The sequence below is a fragment of the Kazachstania africana genome, chromosome 11, assembly GCF_000304475.1.
Source record: "Kazachstania africana CBS 2517 chromosome 11, complete genome".
NCBI lineage: Eukaryota > Fungi > Ascomycota > Saccharomycetes > Saccharomycetales > Saccharomycetaceae > Kazachstania > Kazachstania africana.
The window spans coordinates 347,944-365,854 of record NC_018950.1 but is presented as its reverse complement, the minus strand read 5'-3'; the positions used below and the strand labels follow the sequence as shown (position 1 = coordinate 365,854).

The 17,911-nt window shown below is 36.8% G+C and overlaps 10 protein-coding genes and 2 non-coding genes across 12 annotated transcripts; 7 read left to right on the top strand and 5 right to left on the bottom strand.

Annotated features, from left to right (window-relative positions):
* Positions 1-303: 303 nt before the first annotated feature.
* On the top strand, positions 304-2,607 carry MET6 (5-methyltetrahydropteroyltriglutamate-homocysteine S-methyltransferase; the record flags this gene model as incomplete). Its single annotated transcript, XM_003959615.1, has 1 exon — positions 304-2,607. The coding sequence occupies one exon, from the start codon at positions 304-306 to the stop codon at positions 2,605-2,607; it is 2,304 nt and encodes a 767-aa protein (XP_003959664.1).
* Positions 2,608-2,885: 278 nt separating this feature from the next.
* On the bottom strand, positions 2,886-4,415 carry TRP2 (anthranilate synthase TRP2; the record flags this gene model as incomplete). Its single annotated transcript, XM_003959614.1, has 1 exon — positions 2,886-4,415. One exon carries the CDS (start codon positions 4,413-4,415, stop codon positions 2,886-2,888), a length of 1,530 nt encoding a protein of 509 aa, XP_003959663.1.
* Positions 4,416-4,993: 578 nt separating this feature from the next.
* Positions 4,994-6,373, top strand: PTC2 (type 2C protein phosphatase PTC2; the record flags this gene model as incomplete). Its single annotated transcript, XM_003959613.1, has 1 exon — positions 4,994-6,373. The coding sequence occupies one exon, from the start codon at positions 4,994-4,996 to the stop codon at positions 6,371-6,373; it is 1,380 nt and encodes a 459-aa protein (XP_003959662.1).
* A 1,287-nt stretch (positions 6,374-7,660) lies between these two features.
* DOT6 (Dot6p) lies at positions 7,661-9,364 on the top strand (the record flags this gene model as incomplete). Its single annotated transcript, XM_003959612.1, has 1 exon — positions 7,661-9,364. One exon carries the CDS (start codon positions 7,661-7,663, stop codon positions 9,362-9,364), a length of 1,704 nt encoding a protein of 567 aa, XP_003959661.1.
* An 855-nt stretch (positions 9,365-10,219) lies between these two features.
* KAFR0Ktrna11V lies at positions 10,220-10,293 on the top strand. Its single transcript has one exon. It is a non-coding gene; the product is annotated as a tRNA-Val (tRNA).
* Positions 10,294-10,687: 394 nt separating this feature from the next.
* Positions 10,688-10,954, top strand: SBH1 (Arf family guanine nucleotide exchange factor SBH1; the record flags this gene model as incomplete). The annotated part of the gene is made up of 1 exon (XM_003959611.1): positions 10,688-10,954. One exon carries the CDS (start codon positions 10,688-10,690, stop codon positions 10,952-10,954), a length of 267 nt encoding a protein of 88 aa, XP_003959660.1.
* Positions 10,955-11,172: 218 nt separating this feature from the next.
* Positions 11,173-12,912, bottom strand: ILV1 (threonine ammonia-lyase ILV1; the record flags this gene model as incomplete). The annotated part of the gene is made up of 1 exon (XM_003959610.1): positions 11,173-12,912. The coding sequence occupies one exon, from the start codon at positions 12,910-12,912 to the stop codon at positions 11,173-11,175; it is 1,740 nt and encodes a 579-aa protein (XP_003959659.1).
* Positions 12,913-13,217: 305 nt separating this feature from the next.
* On the bottom strand, positions 13,218-13,299 carry KAFR0Ktrna12L. The gene has a single exon. It is a non-coding gene; the product is annotated as a tRNA-Leu (tRNA).
* Positions 13,300-13,949: 650 nt separating this feature from the next.
* On the top strand, positions 13,950-14,810 carry VOA1 (Voa1p; the record flags this gene model as incomplete). The annotated part of the gene is made up of 1 exon (XM_003959609.1): positions 13,950-14,810. One exon carries the CDS (start codon positions 13,950-13,952, stop codon positions 14,808-14,810), a length of 861 nt encoding a protein of 286 aa, XP_003959658.1.
* Positions 14,811-14,872: 62 nt separating this feature from the next.
* VMA21 (Vma21p) lies at positions 14,873-15,106 on the bottom strand (the record flags this gene model as incomplete). Its single annotated transcript, XM_003959608.1, has 1 exon — positions 14,873-15,106. One exon carries the CDS (start codon positions 15,104-15,106, stop codon positions 14,873-14,875), a length of 234 nt encoding a protein of 77 aa, XP_003959657.1.
* Positions 15,107-15,263: 157 nt separating this feature from the next.
* On the top strand, positions 15,264-16,046 carry SRB5 (Srb5p; the record flags this gene model as incomplete). The annotated part of the gene is made up of 1 exon (XM_003959607.1): positions 15,264-16,046. The coding sequence occupies one exon, from the start codon at positions 15,264-15,266 to the stop codon at positions 16,044-16,046; it is 783 nt and encodes a 260-aa protein (XP_003959656.1).
* An 80-nt stretch (positions 16,047-16,126) lies between these two features.
* NOP7 (mRNA-binding ribosome synthesis protein NOP7) lies at positions 16,127-17,905 on the bottom strand (the record flags this gene model as incomplete). The annotated part of the gene is made up of 1 exon (XM_003959606.1): positions 16,127-17,905. The coding sequence occupies one exon, from the start codon at positions 17,903-17,905 to the stop codon at positions 16,127-16,129; it is 1,779 nt and encodes a 592-aa protein (XP_003959655.1).
* Between the last annotated feature and the right edge of the window lie 6 nt (positions 17,906-17,911).

The following is a 17,911-nucleotide window of genomic DNA, read 5'->3' as shown; positions in this document are numbered from 1 at the left end:
ATCATCATGTACTGTAGTTTTTACACAGAATACTACTTTAGCTCATTCCACTATAATCGTATCATTGTGACTAGCATTATCCGGTACTTTTATACTACTCTACTCTTTATGTGTGTTGTGTATGTGTGGAAAATTTCGTCTCGAAAGATCGCCATCTCACAAAGGGATGGAACATGTACACTTTTATATATAAGCAGGTCTTTATTCTTGTGATAATTATTTCATATCATCCTCTTTCTTAGTTATTTTTCTCATTTGTACTATCACCAACAATACTAATAATAATTTGAAAACAACTATATAATGGTACAATCTGCTGTCTTAGGGTTCCCAAGAATTGGTCCAAACAGAGAATTGAAAAAAGCTACTGAAGGCTACTGGAACGGTAAAGTCACTGTCGATGAATTGCAAAAAGTAGCTAAGGATATCAGAGCTTCCAATTGGAAATTACAAAAAGCTGCTGGTGTCGATATCATCCCTTCCAATGATTTCTCTTTCTACGATCAAGTGCTAGATTTGTCTCTCTTATTTAATGTCATCCCTGACCGTTATTCCAAGTATCAATTACCTTCTTTAGATACCTATTTTGCCATGGGTAGAGGTCTACAAAGAAAAGCCACTGAAACTGAAAAGACTGTAGATGTTACCGCTCTAGAAATGGTTAAATGGTTCGATTCTAACTACCATTATGTCAGACCAACTTTCTCCCATTCTACTACTTTCAAATTAAATGGTCAAAAGCCTGTTGACGAATTCTTAGAAGCTAAAGAATTAGGTATTCAAACTAGGCCCGTCTTATTAGGCCCTGTTTCATTCCTATACCTGGGTAAATCTGACAAGGATTCCTTAGATTTAAACCCATTATCTTTGTTGGATAAATTGCTACCATTATACGCAGAAATTTTATCAACATTAAGCGCTGCTGGTGCCACCGACGTCCAATTAGATGAACCTATTTTAGTCTTAGATTTACCACAAGAAGTTTTAGCTGCTATCAAGAAGGCTTACTCTTTCTTCGGTCAACAAACTAAATTACCAAAGATCACTTTGGCTTCTTACTTCGGTACCGTTCTTCCAAACTTGGACACTATCAAGGGTCTACCTGTCGATTCTTTACATTTCGATTTCGTTAGAGCTCCAGAACAATTTGAAGAAGTCATTTCTGCAGTCGGCCCAAATCAAAAACTTTCCGTTGGTATTGTCGATGGTAGAAACATTTGGAAAAACAATTTCGCTAAATCTTCTCAATTCGTCAACAAGGCAATTTCTATCTTTGGTGCTGATAGAGTCATTGTATCCACTTCTTCTTCTTTATTACATACTCCAGTTGATTTAGCAAATGAAAAATCTTTAGACACTGAATTGAAAAATTACTTCTCTTTTGCTACTCAAAAATTAGATGAAGTTGTCACCATCGCCAAACATGTTTCAGGCGAAGATGTGTCTGCTGCTTTGAAATCTAATGCAGATGCCATTGCTGCTAGACAAACCTCTACCATCATCAATGATGCTAAGGTCCAAGATAGAGTTGCTTCCATTGACAGCAAAATGTCCACAAGAGCCGCCCCATTCGCCGAAAGATTAGCTGAACAAGAACCAATCTTCAACTTACCATTGTTCCCAACTACTACTATCGGTTCATTCCCTCAAACTAAAGACATTAGAATTAACAGAAACAAATTCAACAAGGGTACCATCTCCGCTGAAGAATATGAAGCCTTCATTAATTCCGAGATTGAAAGGGTTATCAGGTTCCAAGAAGAAATCGATCTTGATGTCTTAGTCCACGGTGAACCAGAAAGAAACGATATGGTTCAATACTTTGGTGAACAATTAAAAGGTTACGCCTTCACTACTAACGGTTGGGTTCAATCTTACGGTTCAAGATACGTCAGACCTCCAATTATTGTTGGTGATTTATCTAGACCAAAGGCCATGTCTGTTAAAGAATCTGTTTATGCTCAATCTATCACCAAGAAGCACGTCAAAGGTATGTTAACTGGTCCAATTACATGTTTAAGATGGTCTTTCCCAAGAGATGACGTTGACCAAAAGACTCAAGCTTACCAATTAGCCTTAGCTTTGAGAGACGAAGTCAACGATCTAGAAGCCGCTGGTATTAAGATTATTCAAGTCGATGAACCAGCCATCAGAGAAGGTTTACCATTAAGAGCAGGTGCTGAAAGATCTGACTACCAAGTCTGGGCTGCTGAAGCTTTCAGAATTGCTACTTCTGGTGTCACGAACAAGACTCAAATTCACTCCCATTTCTGTTACTCTGATTTAGATCCAAACCATATTAAGGCTTTAGATGCTGATGTTGTCTCCATTGAATTCTCTAAGAAGGATGATGCTGGTTACATTGCCGAATTCAGAGACTACCCAAATCATATTGGTTTAGGTTTATTCGATATTCATTCCCCAAGAGTCCCATCAAAGGAGGAATTCATTACCAAGATTGAAACTATCTTGAAAACCTACCCTGCTCAAAAATTCTGGGTTAATCCAGATTGTGGTTTGAAAACTAGAGGATGGGAAGAAACCAGACAATCATTAACCAATATGGTTGCTGCTGCTAAGTATTTCCGTGAACAATATAGGAAATGAAGTTACTCATGATGCATCGAGTATTTCTTTTTTTGTACTTCATCTTATTTTTCTCATTTCATAATCATCAATTTATTGGATTTGATATTTCAACATCATCATTTATCAATATTTTGACGTTTTACGATATTTATAATATTCTACTATATATATGGTATATCGCTTCTGTAAATTATAACGCATTCAACATTTGTTAATAAAAAACGTTCATTTTATTCATTTCTATAATAAAAAAAGTTTAAGTCAATATATAAAGATTTTACTTTAAGTATTCTGAATTAAACAGAACCGACTTTCGAAGCCCAGATTTCTTCAGCTTCAACAATGGTATTGTGATTAGCCATCATTTTGTTCATGGTTTCAATATATTCATCATATTCGTCAGAATCAAAAACAATACCACCACCTGCCTGTAAGAAAGCACTACCATTCTTGTAAACCATTGTTCTAAGAGCGATGCATGTGTTCATTGTTTTGCCATCATATGACCAGTTACCAACGGCACCAGCGTAGACACCACGTCTTTCCCCTTCTAATTCAGCAATTAATTCCATTGCTTTAACTTTAGGAGCACCACTTACGGTACCTGCAGGGAAAATAGATCTTAAGGCATCAAATCTGTTTTGATCTGGTCTTAAAGTACCACTAACTTGAGAGACCAAATGTTGAACGTGAGAGAATTTTTCTACAGTTAGAAGTTTGTCGACATTTGTAGTTAATGGGTCACATACTCTATTAATATCATTTCTTGCCAAATCGACCAACATGACATGTTCCGCACGATCTTTTAAAGAACCCACTAACTCGTCAGCCAGTTTGTTATCTTCTTCTGTGGTTTTACCTCTGTTTATAGTACCAGCAATTGGATGTGTAATAAGTTTATTTTTATTGTCTGACTTACATAAAAGTTCTGGAGAGGCACCAATGATTTGGAAATCAAGACAGTCAATGTAGAATAAATAAGGGGATGGATTGACTGTACGTAGATGACGGTAGATATTGAATGGATGTAAAGAGGTTGGCCTTTCGACCCTTTGTGAAGGGACTGCTTGAATGATGTTTCCTTTCTTGATATGTTGCTTTAGAGTCTTTACATGGTTTTCATAGCCTTCTTGACCGATATTAGATTTGAAAGATTGATTTAATTTGATAGGAGGTTGAGCAGGATATGGAACTGGTTCCGACTCATCTGTTAATTTTTCGATGATTTTACTGATAATTTCGGAAGCTTGTTCGTAACCTTTCTCGAGCGATTCAATTTCATTCAAGTTGATGTTATGGATGATTTGGAATCTTTGATAGACGTTATCGAAGGCGATAATGGTGTCACATATCATTAAATATGCTTCTGGAACTTCTAAAACATCTTTTAACGGTCTCTTAGTCTTTGGTTCGAAATATCTGACACAATCATATGAGATGTAACCTACGGCTCCACCACTTAAATTAGGTAAACCAGGAATATTTTCAGCCAGTTTTTTGTCCTTTAGTTCCTCTTCCAGTATGATAAGTGGATCGACCTCCAAATTTTCAGTTGGACCGGTCTTTATAATCTTTCTTGGTTTGATACCGATGAAAGAATAACGATCTAGTTGATTATTGTTCGTCTTGGCACTTTCCAAAAGGAAAGATTCTGATCTATCAGGATTGTTCAGGTCAGCTAGCTTCAAATAAGCGACATGCGGAGTTAAATACAGAGATGGTAAGAATGCATAAATTGGATACATATTAACGGAAGATCCATTATTTTCCTCGACTAACTGTTCCAAGTGTTCCAAACTTGGCTGAATCTTGATGGTGCCTGACATAGCTGCTTGCGATTAGTTCTTCTATCGCTAGTAATGGTTTACACTCGTTATCTCGATGACTTCAAATATAAGATGTGAGTAATCCATTTTTTTTTGCCCGGCAGCCTGCTGAGACTTTTTTTTTTGGGCAGAGAGTGAAAAAAAAATTGCCTGGTGGGAAAAATGCGGTAAATTACACAACGTATATAGTGATCATCTTAGAAAACTGGGTAAAATTGACCAAATTTCGAGGTCTAAAATGGAATTATGGCCATAGTATGTATTTTAGAATGCAAGGATGTGTTCTGTTGGGTAGGATGGTATTGAAAATGGTGTTGTTCCTGAGTGGGAATCGCATGTTTTGAAATATAAAAATTGGTTCATTTTCTCAAAAATCGCAAAATCCCAGGAAAAGTCGTAAGGAAAAAAACAAAATTTGGTGGTGTAAAATTTAAGAAACAGAAAGATACAGACACACAAACAGTGGTTGACGATACTGGAAGACATAGCAGGCCCTCTTGAATACAGTGTGTGTTTTTGGGACATAGGGTTTATTGTGAGCTGGAAAGTAATTTGAAAATCGAAGTTTTGAAGGAACAATGGGTCAAATCTTATCTAATCCAGTGATTGACAAAGAACACCATTCAGGTGAGGATTTATTGACTGCTTTTGGTACGTGTGCCATGCAAGGGTGGAGAATGTCCATGGAGGATTCTCATATTGTCGAGCCCAACGTTCTCAATGAACAGGAAGAGGATCATATTGCGGTGTATTCTATCTTTGACGGTCATGGTGGATCCAGTGTTGCACAATTTGCAGGTAAGAATATGATTCCAATCTTATTGAGGCAGAATTCGTTCAAGAATGAAAGGAATCTTGCTCAATGTCTTATTGACGCTTATTTGAGCATGGATGAAGATATGTTAAAGGATAACATTTTGAAGAATGATCATAGTGGTTGTACCGCGACAAGTATTTTAATATCAAAATTACAGAATTTACTTGTATGTGCCAATTCTGGTGATTCAAGAACGGTCTTGGCGACAAAAGGTGTAGCCAAAGCATTATCATACGATCATAAACCAACTTTAATAAGTGAAAAATCAAGAATTATGGCAGCAGATGGATTTGTTGAAATGGATCGTGTCAATGGTAACTTAGCATTATCTAGAGCCATTGGTGATTTTGAATTCAAATCAAATGAAGATTTAGGGCCTCACGAACAAATCGTTACTTGTGTCCCTGATATTGTTCAACGTCAATTGAATTATGATGACGATGAGTTTGTAATCTTGGCATGTGATGGTATATGGGATTGTCTTTCGTCTCAAGAATGTGTTGATTTAATCTATTACGGTATCAATAAAGGTGGCATGTCATTGAATGATATTGCATCCAGAATCATTGATGTTTGCTGTTCTCCAACAACGGAGGGAACAGGGATTGGATGTGACAATATGAGTATTACTATTGTTGCATTATTAAAAGAAAATGAAAATGTTGACCAATGGTTTGAACGTATAAGATCAAAGAAATATGACCGTCCAATTTCATTTGAATTGAAAAGAAGAGTAGTTTATAGTTACTTTGAATTTCCATCAAATGATGAAGACATATTTGAAACAACTACGAAGAGACCTGAAGAAAGATTCAGTCAGGACTCATCAAATGGGTATGGTGATGAAGATGAAAATATGTACGTAGAAGATACAGATGCTGACGATACTGAAGATGGTGCAAAGAGGAATAGAAGGGGAAATAACAGTAATAATATTATAGATGGGATACCATTAGAAGCATTATTAGGAGGAGGAATTACGTTATCCACGGGACCAAACAATGAACAATATATATCTGGAAATTTGAATGAGATGCTAGCATCATTTAGAAAAGGGGCGTATCAACAGCAACACCGTGCGGAAGAGGAAGAAGAAGAAGAGGAAGAAGAAGAAGAAGAAGAAGAAGAAGATAAGGAGTGAATTCTGTAAATTATATTATTCTTTGATATATAGTAATAGTAGTAGTAGTTGGAAATATAAATTAATAGTTTTTCCAAACGGAAAAACACCCACTGTATAGATCGTATTATTTTTGCGGAGGAGTCACAGAGACACGGTATTGACACATCACCTCTCACAGAGAGAGAAGCAGATTGATTGATATTCGTAAGCTACGTGGGGTACAGCAACTAACCACCATTGCAATACAGTATGCAGTCCTTCAGGTCCGCAGTCACCTGCCGGAGAAATCTTTGGCAGGGAGGCTGTCCTTCTGGGCCGCGGTTCCATTCGGCAGACGGCGGCGGCGATCGTTGAAACGGAGAACGACGTCCTCTTGGGGGGTCAAATTCCTGTCTTCTCCTCGGATTCGTGCAGTCAGGTGATTGCCTCATCCTCTCCGAACAGTCCGGCGTAGAAGCCCAGAGAACGTAGAAAAGCTGCGGAGAAACCAACCGAAGGAAAGTGGAGATGCCGAAGCAGGACGTACCTCACATCTCGGACTACGTCGAGTTCTGGGTCCCATTGGCTCGAGAGGCATCGATGGGGGAACCCGAAAGAGACATATCGAATGACAGAAGAGGAAAACTCCACTGCGGACTATTCTCTGCAGCAGAGTTTGCTCTCGCTCACCGAGAAATTACGGCGGGAAAGGCACAGCGTATTAAGCCCGCAGACGAAGGGGTAACGTGTCCTTGTCAGAGTGTCGCCTTGCAGAGACGCGACGCTCTTCCCAACGAGACTCTTTCCCAACGGTGGTGCTCTTCCCATCATCGCACGCGGAACTCTTCTCATACAGTGTGCTTCTTCGATGATGGGCGAATTCCTCAGAGATGGTCTCTCCCACGTATCAAAACAACTTAACGTTGACATCTCTCCCACAATATTTTCCATTCCATGCAACACCTCTTTCTCTGATTTTCCCTCTTTGTACATACACTTTAATGCACATTTACCGAACTCCTATCGCTGCATCCCAATCTGGCCCTTGATCCTAATAACTTAATGCACTACTTTTCCCACTTACACTAACGGCTGGATTTCCTGATTTCTTATGACTGCATGAAAAAAATCAGTTTTACAACACAACCATCACCACACAGAAGGAGAAGGGTCGAAAGAAAAAACGACGCAATGTATGCAGACAGTTCTACCTGATGACCTCTCGTTCATTTCCTACTCCTCCACTTCCCCCATATATATAATATGTACTCATTCCATCTTTCTCCAATTTCTTATTCTTGATAGAAAACAGCCATCTCCCCATACATGACAGTTCCTCTTACTTTCCCCATGGATGCTCAAAATTATTATACAATGAACCATAATCAGATCGATTCTTCTTCTTATGGCAATACCCCAGCGTTGTTGGACGACTTGAATATCAAGAAATCGTCACCTGCACTATCGAAAAATCCATCTTCATGGGACCCATCAGATGATCTACTCTTAAGACATTTGAAAGAAGTCAAAAAAATGGGATGGAAGGAAATCGCTCAATATTTCGAAAATAGAACTCCAAATGCCTGTCAATTTAGATGGAGACGTTTAAAATCTGGTAATTTAAAATCAAATACCACAGCTTTGATGGATGTCACGCAATTTCCTGGTCAAATTAAAATATTAAATAAAAATCCAAGTATTAAAGAATGTAGAAAAGTTAAGTCACAAAATAATCAAAACCAAAAGCCAATAGTCACTGATTTAGACAGTGTATCCACTTTCATAAGGCCGGCTCCTGTCACCTCAAATTCTTTCCCAACAAATATTCAACCTTTACCAAATCCACAACAATTCAGAACTTCTTCTTCCTCTTCATCTCCTCCAGCTTCTTCATCAATGCTTCCTATCGTGCCAATAGATAACGATAGCAAATTCATCAAGCCAAGATCTTATTCGCATTCTTTCACAAATAACGTCCAACCTTTAAGTACAAATCCATCCAGTATAAGTAATTTGATCAATTCTACGCAGGAAACCACAGAAAATGTAGGATTCGTACCAAAAGTCTTTGTGAGATCAAGACGTAATTCTTTCGCATTTCCAACTAATAATAATGCTGCTGCCGCCGCCGCCGCTTACTCCACATCACCAACTTCTCCTTTACAAAATGCCTTGAATACAACTTTGAATGGTTCCAAATCAAGAAAGAATTCTTTCGCCAATTGGTCAAGAAGGTCTTCTTTCACTGTGGGTAGCAGTGGTCTTCCAACAAGAAGATCTTCTACTATAGTAGCACCAAACTCTGTGTCAAATTCATTCAATTTTAATAGTCCAGCTTCAAATCAACAAAGAAGAGGTTCTTTAATTAAAAAAGAGTTAATAAATCAAAAAAAATCATCTATGTTTACTAATTCTTACAAGTTCACAGATATCCCATTAGCCCAATCAATACAGAGATCAAACACCACTCCATTGGTAGAGGAACAAAAGTACGAACCTTGGACAAACGAAGAAGATCAATTACTTTTAGAAAATAGGTCAAGAAATCTAAATAAACTGGAACTTTCCATTCTATTAGCAAACAGGTCAGAAAGAGAAATTGAATATAGACTCAATTGTATATCAAATAGGGAATCTCTACTGGAGGATTCTTCAAAATCTTCATCTGTAACTTCTTTATCATGCCCACCACCTTCCATAATAATAGAAGGTTATTCCTCTTCTCCTACACATTCGTCAAAGAGAAAATCCATTTCTATTAATGAAATTGTATTCGATGACGATGATGATGAAATTGACCCATTACACGTAAAGAAAAGTAATGAAAGATGTGGTTCTGAAGAAGCAAATTCCACAACTTCGAATAATTCATCAATGTCAACAGCCGCCACTTTAGTTAATGGAATGAACCAAAAAGAATTACTAAACGATTTGGAATCCGCAGGGTCTTTGAGATCCCAAAGTCTTACTCCAAATGCTAATGCCCCTCAATTGCCAAGTATAGGATCACTTTTCAAAACCATGGTATGAAGAGATGAATGAAAAATAGACATTATGAAAACAAAAAGAATTACATCTATCTTTATTAATTATACACTTTTAATAAAAAATTATATACAGGTGCTCACTATCAATGATAAATTACGAATACTTAAATATACTTCGTTTGTTTTTATTTAAAGACAGGGTGGGGTGTTTGACGAGTGGAGGGATGACCAAATGATAATTTTTTTTTGAAAGGTCTTCCATTAGTTTCAATAAATCTGGTATTAATTTTAACGAGAATTGTTACACTTACAAAGTACACTCACTCCATTAGTGAAGGGCTTATTGACGGAATTTTACAACTTATCTCTCGAAACAAGTCGAGGCTAACTTGATCTCCAATTGCTTTTTAATCAATAGTAGCTGCTTAGAATTGCTACTTGTTTAGTAGATGTCGAATAAATCGAGTCCATAGATGTGAAATTTTTATAAATGAGCTTGCTTAAAAAGCAAGCAGCATTTACTATTAAAATATCTCATTCACATATTTTGAATTCAGCCACTGACTGCCAATATTGCAAATGACGCTCTTTTTGCATACTTAACCTGCTGCAAAGGCCTTTTTTCATAAATATAAAAAAATAGCAATGCCAACAGCACTGAGTTACTTATCTCTTGAAAAGCTGGCTGGACAGACATATATTAGGTGGCACACTTCTGTCATACATCTTGAAGTTAGTCCATTTTTCTCAGTGTTATTCTCTTTCTGTGCACAGATTAATCTTTTTCGTAACTTATATGGTTCAATTGCTGGTCCTGAGAAAGATGAGGAGGATTTTTGAATCAATTGAAAGTACCAAACTGGTCCCTCTCTCCAACTCTCAATTAACAAGAAAATATGGTTTCGTGGTCTAGTTGGTTATGGCATCTGCTTAACACGCAGAACGTCCCCAGTTCGATCCTGGGCGAAATCATCATTTCTTTTTTACCATTTTTTTCCTAGACCATTACTTCCCATCAGATACCATTGCTCCTTATACAATATAGCATTACCACCTTTTGAACCAAGATGATAATGGTCTAGCGCTTAGCCAGACCTGGCACCAGCTTCCATCTACAGAAATGCAACAAGATTCGACAAGTGTATTGCTAATTTACCCGGAGTTGCTACTACTCAAAAATTGTTACGGGCACGAAAAAAGTCAGAGAAATTTTCCAAGCGGAGACGAAACAGTTTGGCTGTTAACTTCTATTACGTGGCCCACACTTGATAAAATATATATTAAAGTAGTTTTAAGGTAGATTCATTTTTCTCATAAATATCAATTGGAATCAATTCAACTACAACTACAAGAACACACTATACACATGTCAACAACACCTCCAGGCGGTCAACGTACTTTGCAAAAAAGAAGACAAGCACAATCAGCTAAGGAGAAGCAAACTAAGCAAACTCCAACTTCCACAAGAGCAGCTGGCCATGGTGGTTCTTCAAGTTCAATTCTCAAAATCTACACAGACGAAGCCAATGGCTTAAGGGTTGATCCTTTAGTCGTCTTATTTTTAGCTGTTGGTTTCATCTTTTCCGTGGTTGCTTTACACGTTATCTCCAAGGTTACTGGTAAAATCTTTTAAAATAGATCAATTATGAAATTATGAGCAAAGGCCACATCTTTTTTGCTTTTGATATGTTTTTTGGCAAAATTTAATATACTATTTTGCGGTATATATACTTTCATATGTATTAACTATGTACTCTTTTAATATAATAAGGATTTTTTCACAATGGATAAAAAATTCAATGAAGAATTATATAATAATTTCATTCTATTTATTTTGATCATTCTCTTGAATCAGTATTTTAAGAATTTCTGATAAACCATATTATCAGTTTCATCAACGTATGCATAACCTAAATCTTGTAAGAATTTTTGAAACGTCAAATTTTCTCTTGGAGGAACAGAAATACCAGCAAGTACTTTACCAATATCCGAACCATGATTTCTATAGTGGAATAATGTCAAATTCCATGATTCACTCATACCAGCAAGGAACTTGGTCAAAGCGCCTGGTCTTTCAGGGAAACTGAAAGAAACGATCTTTTCGTTAGGTACCTTAGATGCACCACCGACTAAGTATCTACCATGAGATTTGGCCATTTCATTATCGGAAATATCGATAGCTTCAAAGCCAAGACTATGTAATTGTTGTAAGACCTGCTTAATTTCCTTTTCACGATCAACGACACTGAAGGAGGTGTAAATGTACGCTTTAGGAACATCATTAGAGGATTGATGACGATGTTCGTTGTAACGGTAAGAAAATTCCGTGACTGATCTTGGATGAATAATCTTCTGTAATTTTTTGAAAGAACCTGGTACGTCTGGGATTGTAACTAATAGGAAGACTTCTTTACCTTCACCAAGAACTGCTCTTTCTGAAACAAATCTTAATCTATCGAAATTCATGTTCGCACCAGAAAGAATTGGAACGTATGTGTGTTTAGAATGGTCAATCTCCGGATGTAACACACTGATGTATTTCTTCATACCTGCGACTGATAGAGCACCAGATGGTTCAAGGATACTTCTAGTATCTTCGAAAACATCCTTAATAGCAGCACATAACTCATCAGTGTTTACCAGGACGATTTCATCTACGACTTCTTGGGCAACTCTAAAAGTTTCTTCACCGATTAAACGGACTGATGTACCATCGGCAAAAGTTCCAACTTTTGTCAATTCAGTTCTTTTACCATTCTGCAATGAGGTATGCAGTGTGGTTGCGTCATAAGTTTCCACACCAATGACTTTAATATGAGGAGCAATTCTCTTCAAATAAGCACCGACACCTGCTATTAAACCACCTCCACCAACTGGCACGAAGACAGCGTTAATTTTATTAGCATTATGAACTTGTCTGAGGATTTCCATAGCCACGGTGCCTTGACCAGCAATAACGTATGGATGATCAAAAGGTGGAATATTAGTTAAACCACGTTCTTCTGACAATTTGGCACACTCAGCTTTTGCTTCATCGAAATCATTACCATAAAGAACCACCTGTGAACCTAATCTTGAGACATTTTGATATTTAATAGAAGGAGTGGAAACTGGCATGACAATAGTAGCAGGTATACCTAGTTTCTTTGCAGCATATGCGACACCTTGAGCGTGATTACCTGCAGAACATGCGATGACACCTTGATTCCTTACGTTATCATCTAATTTGGCAATCATATTATAAGCACCACGTAACTTGAATGAGAATACAGGTAAAAGATCTTCTCTTTTCAACTGGACATTCGTATTCAATTTAGAAGAGAGACCTACAGCTGGAGAAATTGGTGATTCGTCAATCGCATCATATACAGATGAACGGAGTACCAAACGGACATAATCCGGAGTATTATCAGGTTGTAATTCATCTAATTTCAATTCTGAGTGCAAGTTTACTAATGAGGGACTCAGCGTAGATTGATGGCGACGACTGAACTGTGTGGCAGTGAAAGAACCTACCTCTCTACTGCCATATGCAAATAATTTTCCATTAGCATTTTTCAACGCCGTTTTAAACAATACTGTCGTAGCCATAAGTTCAATCATCCATGTACTTACTATCTATGTATCGACTACTGCCAGATTATGCTTCGACTGCTAACATCACAAGTATATCCTGAAAAGACAAGCAATCTCTAATACTATAATAATGAGTTCAGAGATGCCAAGCAACAAGCCATTGCAAGCATCACTTAATGAGTCAGATCAAAATGAGGAAATAAAAGCTGTGCCTTCGCAATTTTAATGCTCGAAAATTTTTTTTTTCGCATCCCGGAAAAGGCCATGAAAAAAATTGAAAATTTTGAAAAAAAGAAAAAAAAAAAAGAAGAAGCACATAATGATACCCGCGGGGTTCGAACCCGCGCCTCCGTAGAGACCAGGACCTTAACCTGACGCCTTAGACCACTCGGCCAGAGTACCTCTGTACTTCAATTCCTGAAGAAAAGGCCTGCTCGTCTCGTAATAAAAGACTTCAAGGTCTCCGTCACGTCGATCTGCCTCAATTGTATGCGGTGAGTGGGTGTAAGCATTTTTTTTTATTTTTTTCTTTTTCATCTGACACTTCAAGCGACAAAAAAATAAGAAGGAGGTATAGTTTATTACGCTTGAGTATCATAAATATCGTGATTAGGTCTGTTATTCAAGTGCAGGCAGTTTCTTGATTTGGATTGAGTCTACGCATTTCTAAAATCTTGCCCATGGGAATTTTACATTAGCATGTAGATATATCTTTTAAATCTTTCTCACAATATCGCCAGAAATTATTTATTATTGAGCCAAACTGTTTTGTAGAAAGAGAGAAAAATCAGTGGAAGGAAACACAATTCTAATATGATTTAAGGCATGTTCACCATTGCAGATATCTCTAACAGCTACGAATCAAGTGGACAACGCAATGCTTAAATTATAATTCTCTAACCGGGTAATGCCAGATTCGGAAACATGACGAAAGCTTCAAATTCGATAGAGGAAAATTTCTTATAAATGAGAGACCTTACCAAGTAATAGAAAAAGCTGCTGAAGCTAGAAAGGCTAGCATTATCAGATTTACCCCACGTATTATCCTTCCAATGAAGTTCAGTATACTCTCATTGATATCGCTGCTCTTTTTACAGGCGACTTCCCTTTATGCAAAGTCCACATCAACTTCATTCATCTCAATCACATCAAAAGATGACATTGATAATATCGATAATAAATTATCCACATCAGATGAATTAATCGATAACGCTTCTATAGATAGCCCAATAATTGTGTTCCAATTCGATCGCTATAGACTATTAGAAAAGTTGGTAGACTACAATAACAATGGGAAATATACACCTTCAAGTCTTTATCTGAACAAGTTTTTCTCATCGAGAATCACAACTGTGGTTCCTGAAGACCTGGATCTAGTCAGCTTATCAGAAGATAGAACGGAAAAAATTTACCAGTTTCATGAAATTCCAAATGACATTTCAAGAACTTTATATGAAACGCTTGGTAAGAAGAAATCTACTCCATTCAGGATCATCTGGTTTGAGTTCACTTCCAAGGACATTGACATAAATGAACTGGATGCTTTTTTGGAAAATGTTACTCTATTATTAGAAGAATATCTAGAAGACGAGCATCTTGACATTATATTGAACACCAGAGATAAAATGACTACATTGGAACAATTCGATGAATCTATAGAAGAATCCAAGTCAATCACGGCTAGTACAACTGCATCAAAACAAAAAGCATCCAGTAAACCAACCAAGGGCACTTCCAAGGGTAAAGATGACGATATTCTAAGCGAAATCTGGACCGAGGGGCTATTGATGTGTTTATTAGTATCCGCCATGTTACTCTGGATATTAATAATGTTGATCTCATGGATAATGAATATAAGTATCAGTTATGGGGCATTAGAGAAGTCAACTAATCCATTAAAGAAAAACCAATAGATTAGAATTTACATATGATCATATATATACATAATAATACATCTTTTCTTATATGAGCTGTTTTAATCTTCTTTCTTTTGCTCCTTCGTTGAAATATTAGTGGTATCTTCACTGAATGCCACAACGATATAACCAATTAATACGACATTTGCCATTGCGGCAGCGAGACCACCGCTCACTAAAGTATTTTCTGTGAATTGCTGTGTTATGAAAAAAGTCAACAATGGTAACGCCACCATTGCCACAGTGAACCCCATCAATTTCTGAATCACCGAACGTGGAATATCAACTGCCATGTTATGTGTTGCTGATCGCTGAGTACTGTTGCCTTAGAGTTTGTATGATTTCAAATAGATATTTCCATATGTAAACGGTTAATATATCAAAAAAAAAGAAAAAGTTGAACCATTATTTCTGAAAAGAGAGATGCCAAGAAGCATCTCCGATTGAAAAATGGTCCAGCAACTCAGTTTATTTGGTGCAATTGATGATGATTCATATAGTTTGTTTGTTTCTACGATAACGACTTTGTCTGGAAACCCACCGATTCTATTTGCAAGATTATCGACTATATGGAAACCAAATCCTGAATATGAAATTAATAATACAAATTCCAAAAACCAGTTAGTAGAAAAGGCAAGAATTAATGTTTCGAAAACCCTCTCCTTGAATTCGTTCAATCTTCCAGAATCAGAAATTATGGATTATAATTTATTAAAAACATTACCAAATGATGAGAATACCGGGATAATCGATAGTTCAAGGATAAATGAAATTCTGCAAAGCAAGGATTTGAGTGCTTGGTCTTTTGCCATTAGTGATATACCTGCGTCTGCTAGCAGTAATAATAGAAAAGTTTCTGTACAAAACATATCAGAAACTGTACTTTTGTCTTCCACGGGCTCAAGTTCAAATTTGACACATTTTATGAACGAATTGGCATATGTTTCAGAATTCAAATACGTAACTATTGGTATTAAATTCAACTTAAAGCACAATCTGATCATCGAGCTACAGAAAATTTGGAATGTCAATGATGAAAATAGCAATACACAAATTACTAAAGGTGGATTCTTAATAAAAGCCTTCATTAACGTCGCTAAGGCCACAGATGTTGATAAAATAAACCACAATGAATCAGTACTCCTGAATTTGCAAAAAGAATTGCAAGGGTACGTAAACCTTTCTATACCCGATAGAAGTTCTATGGACTCGAGAATGGCCTACGACATATAGAAAAAACAGAGCTCAAGTAAAAAATTATACTTTATAGGGCTTAATAATATACATATACACTACTTTATTACAGCGAAGAATTACTTCTTCTCTAACTTTTCCAATTTCTTTTTAGTCTTCGAAATTTGCGCTTTCTTCTTCTTTAGGTTATCGACCTTTTCTTGTTTCTTGTCATTCGAGTATTTCATCTTCTTGTATAATTTACGTTGTTTATTACTCATCATGATCATCTTCAATTCTTTTTCTTCATCTTCTTCAGTTACATTCTTTCTCTTTTTGCTCTTGTTGTCGCTCTTGATGGTATCCTTTACATCACTGTATGCAATACCCTTTGCTTCCATTTCAAGTTCCTTTTGAGCTGCAAGATCTTCGTCATCTTCATCTTCTTCAACAGCGACTTCTTCGTTTTCATCTTCTGCAACCTCTTCCTCTTCTTCTTCACTTTCGGAGCCAGCTTCCTCATCATCTTCAGCATTTGGGTCGTAACCAATAGCATCTCCCCAAGGACTTAAATGTGGCGGTAGTGGTTCACCTGGCAAGTAGAGGTTAGCTGGAACTAATTCCATTTTATTGATACAGTCAAATATCCATTGTGGCTGAATGTATGTTCTGCCAGCAACTTTATTTTTTAAAACTGGTCTATCAACAATTTGATGTGTAATCTTTGATAAGTCCATCTTTTCCTTCTTTTCATCATCTACATGATCTAATGCAACTTCAGTAATGACAGTACCACCACAAGACAATATCAAGAATTCAACAATGTCAGTTGGAACTTCTCTACCAATGAAAAATACGAAATCAGAGAATAAAGTTGCTACTGGAGAATCGAATTCAGTTGGTTGAGCTAGCAAATCACCCTTATTTTTAGTGTTGTCTTCAAATGTGTCTAACTCAACGCTTTCAACGTTTTCTTCATCATCTTCTTGATCTTGTTGTGGGTCTTCTTTGTCTTCATCTGCGTGTAAGGCTGATTCTAAAGCGGATGAATCTAAAGTGGCAACGTTATCGCTATTAGATTGTTCAGTTGCAGAATCAAAAACTGTAGATTTTTCGTCCTTTGATGATAAAATGTAAGAGGATAGACCACTTATTATCTCATCCTTTTCTAAATCTAATTTAGGAGGATAGACTAAACCACTATCTGTGTACATTTTGAACAAAACAAAATGCAATAAAGTTGAATAGAATTCCAAAAATGTCAACATGATTCTTAAATCGATGTCAGTTGGAATAGTTTCCGGGAACTTGTATGGAACTAACCATCTAACTTCTTCACCTTTTATAGTAGCTTGGTAGTAGACACCCTTGATAGAAACAAAAACTTTTCTAACAAGACGTTCTCTGGCAACGTAAGCCAACCACTGGTTACATATAGTTTGAGCTTCTTTAGTTACTTTAGCAGAGATTTGAGTAGTGGCTGGTAGGTTTGCAAATAAGAATAACATATTCAAAGCATCGTCAACATCTCTTAAGGCATCTGGGAAACTTGGATAACGTTCTTTTATAATGTGATCTAATTTGTAGGAACTTCTATTTTCTTCTAATTTCTTAGCAGACGAAACTTCACCTCTTCCTAAGGCTTTAGTTAATTTCTTTGCAAAAGTCTTATGTTCTCTGAATTTGGCTAAAACAGGTTCATGCATCAAATATTGAATGTCCTTTGAGTAGTAAAAGGTAGTTGGGGCGGTAGAGCCCTTGTTAGCCTTCTTCTTATTACGAGGTTCTCTTGGATAGATACCTTTGAATATACATAATCTTCTGAAATCAGCTAGAGAAACTTGCAATTTGCGTACAGCTTGAGATCTGGTAATGAAATTTCTAGCGTTACCTCTTGTATTCTTCTTCTTGATTCTCATGATTGC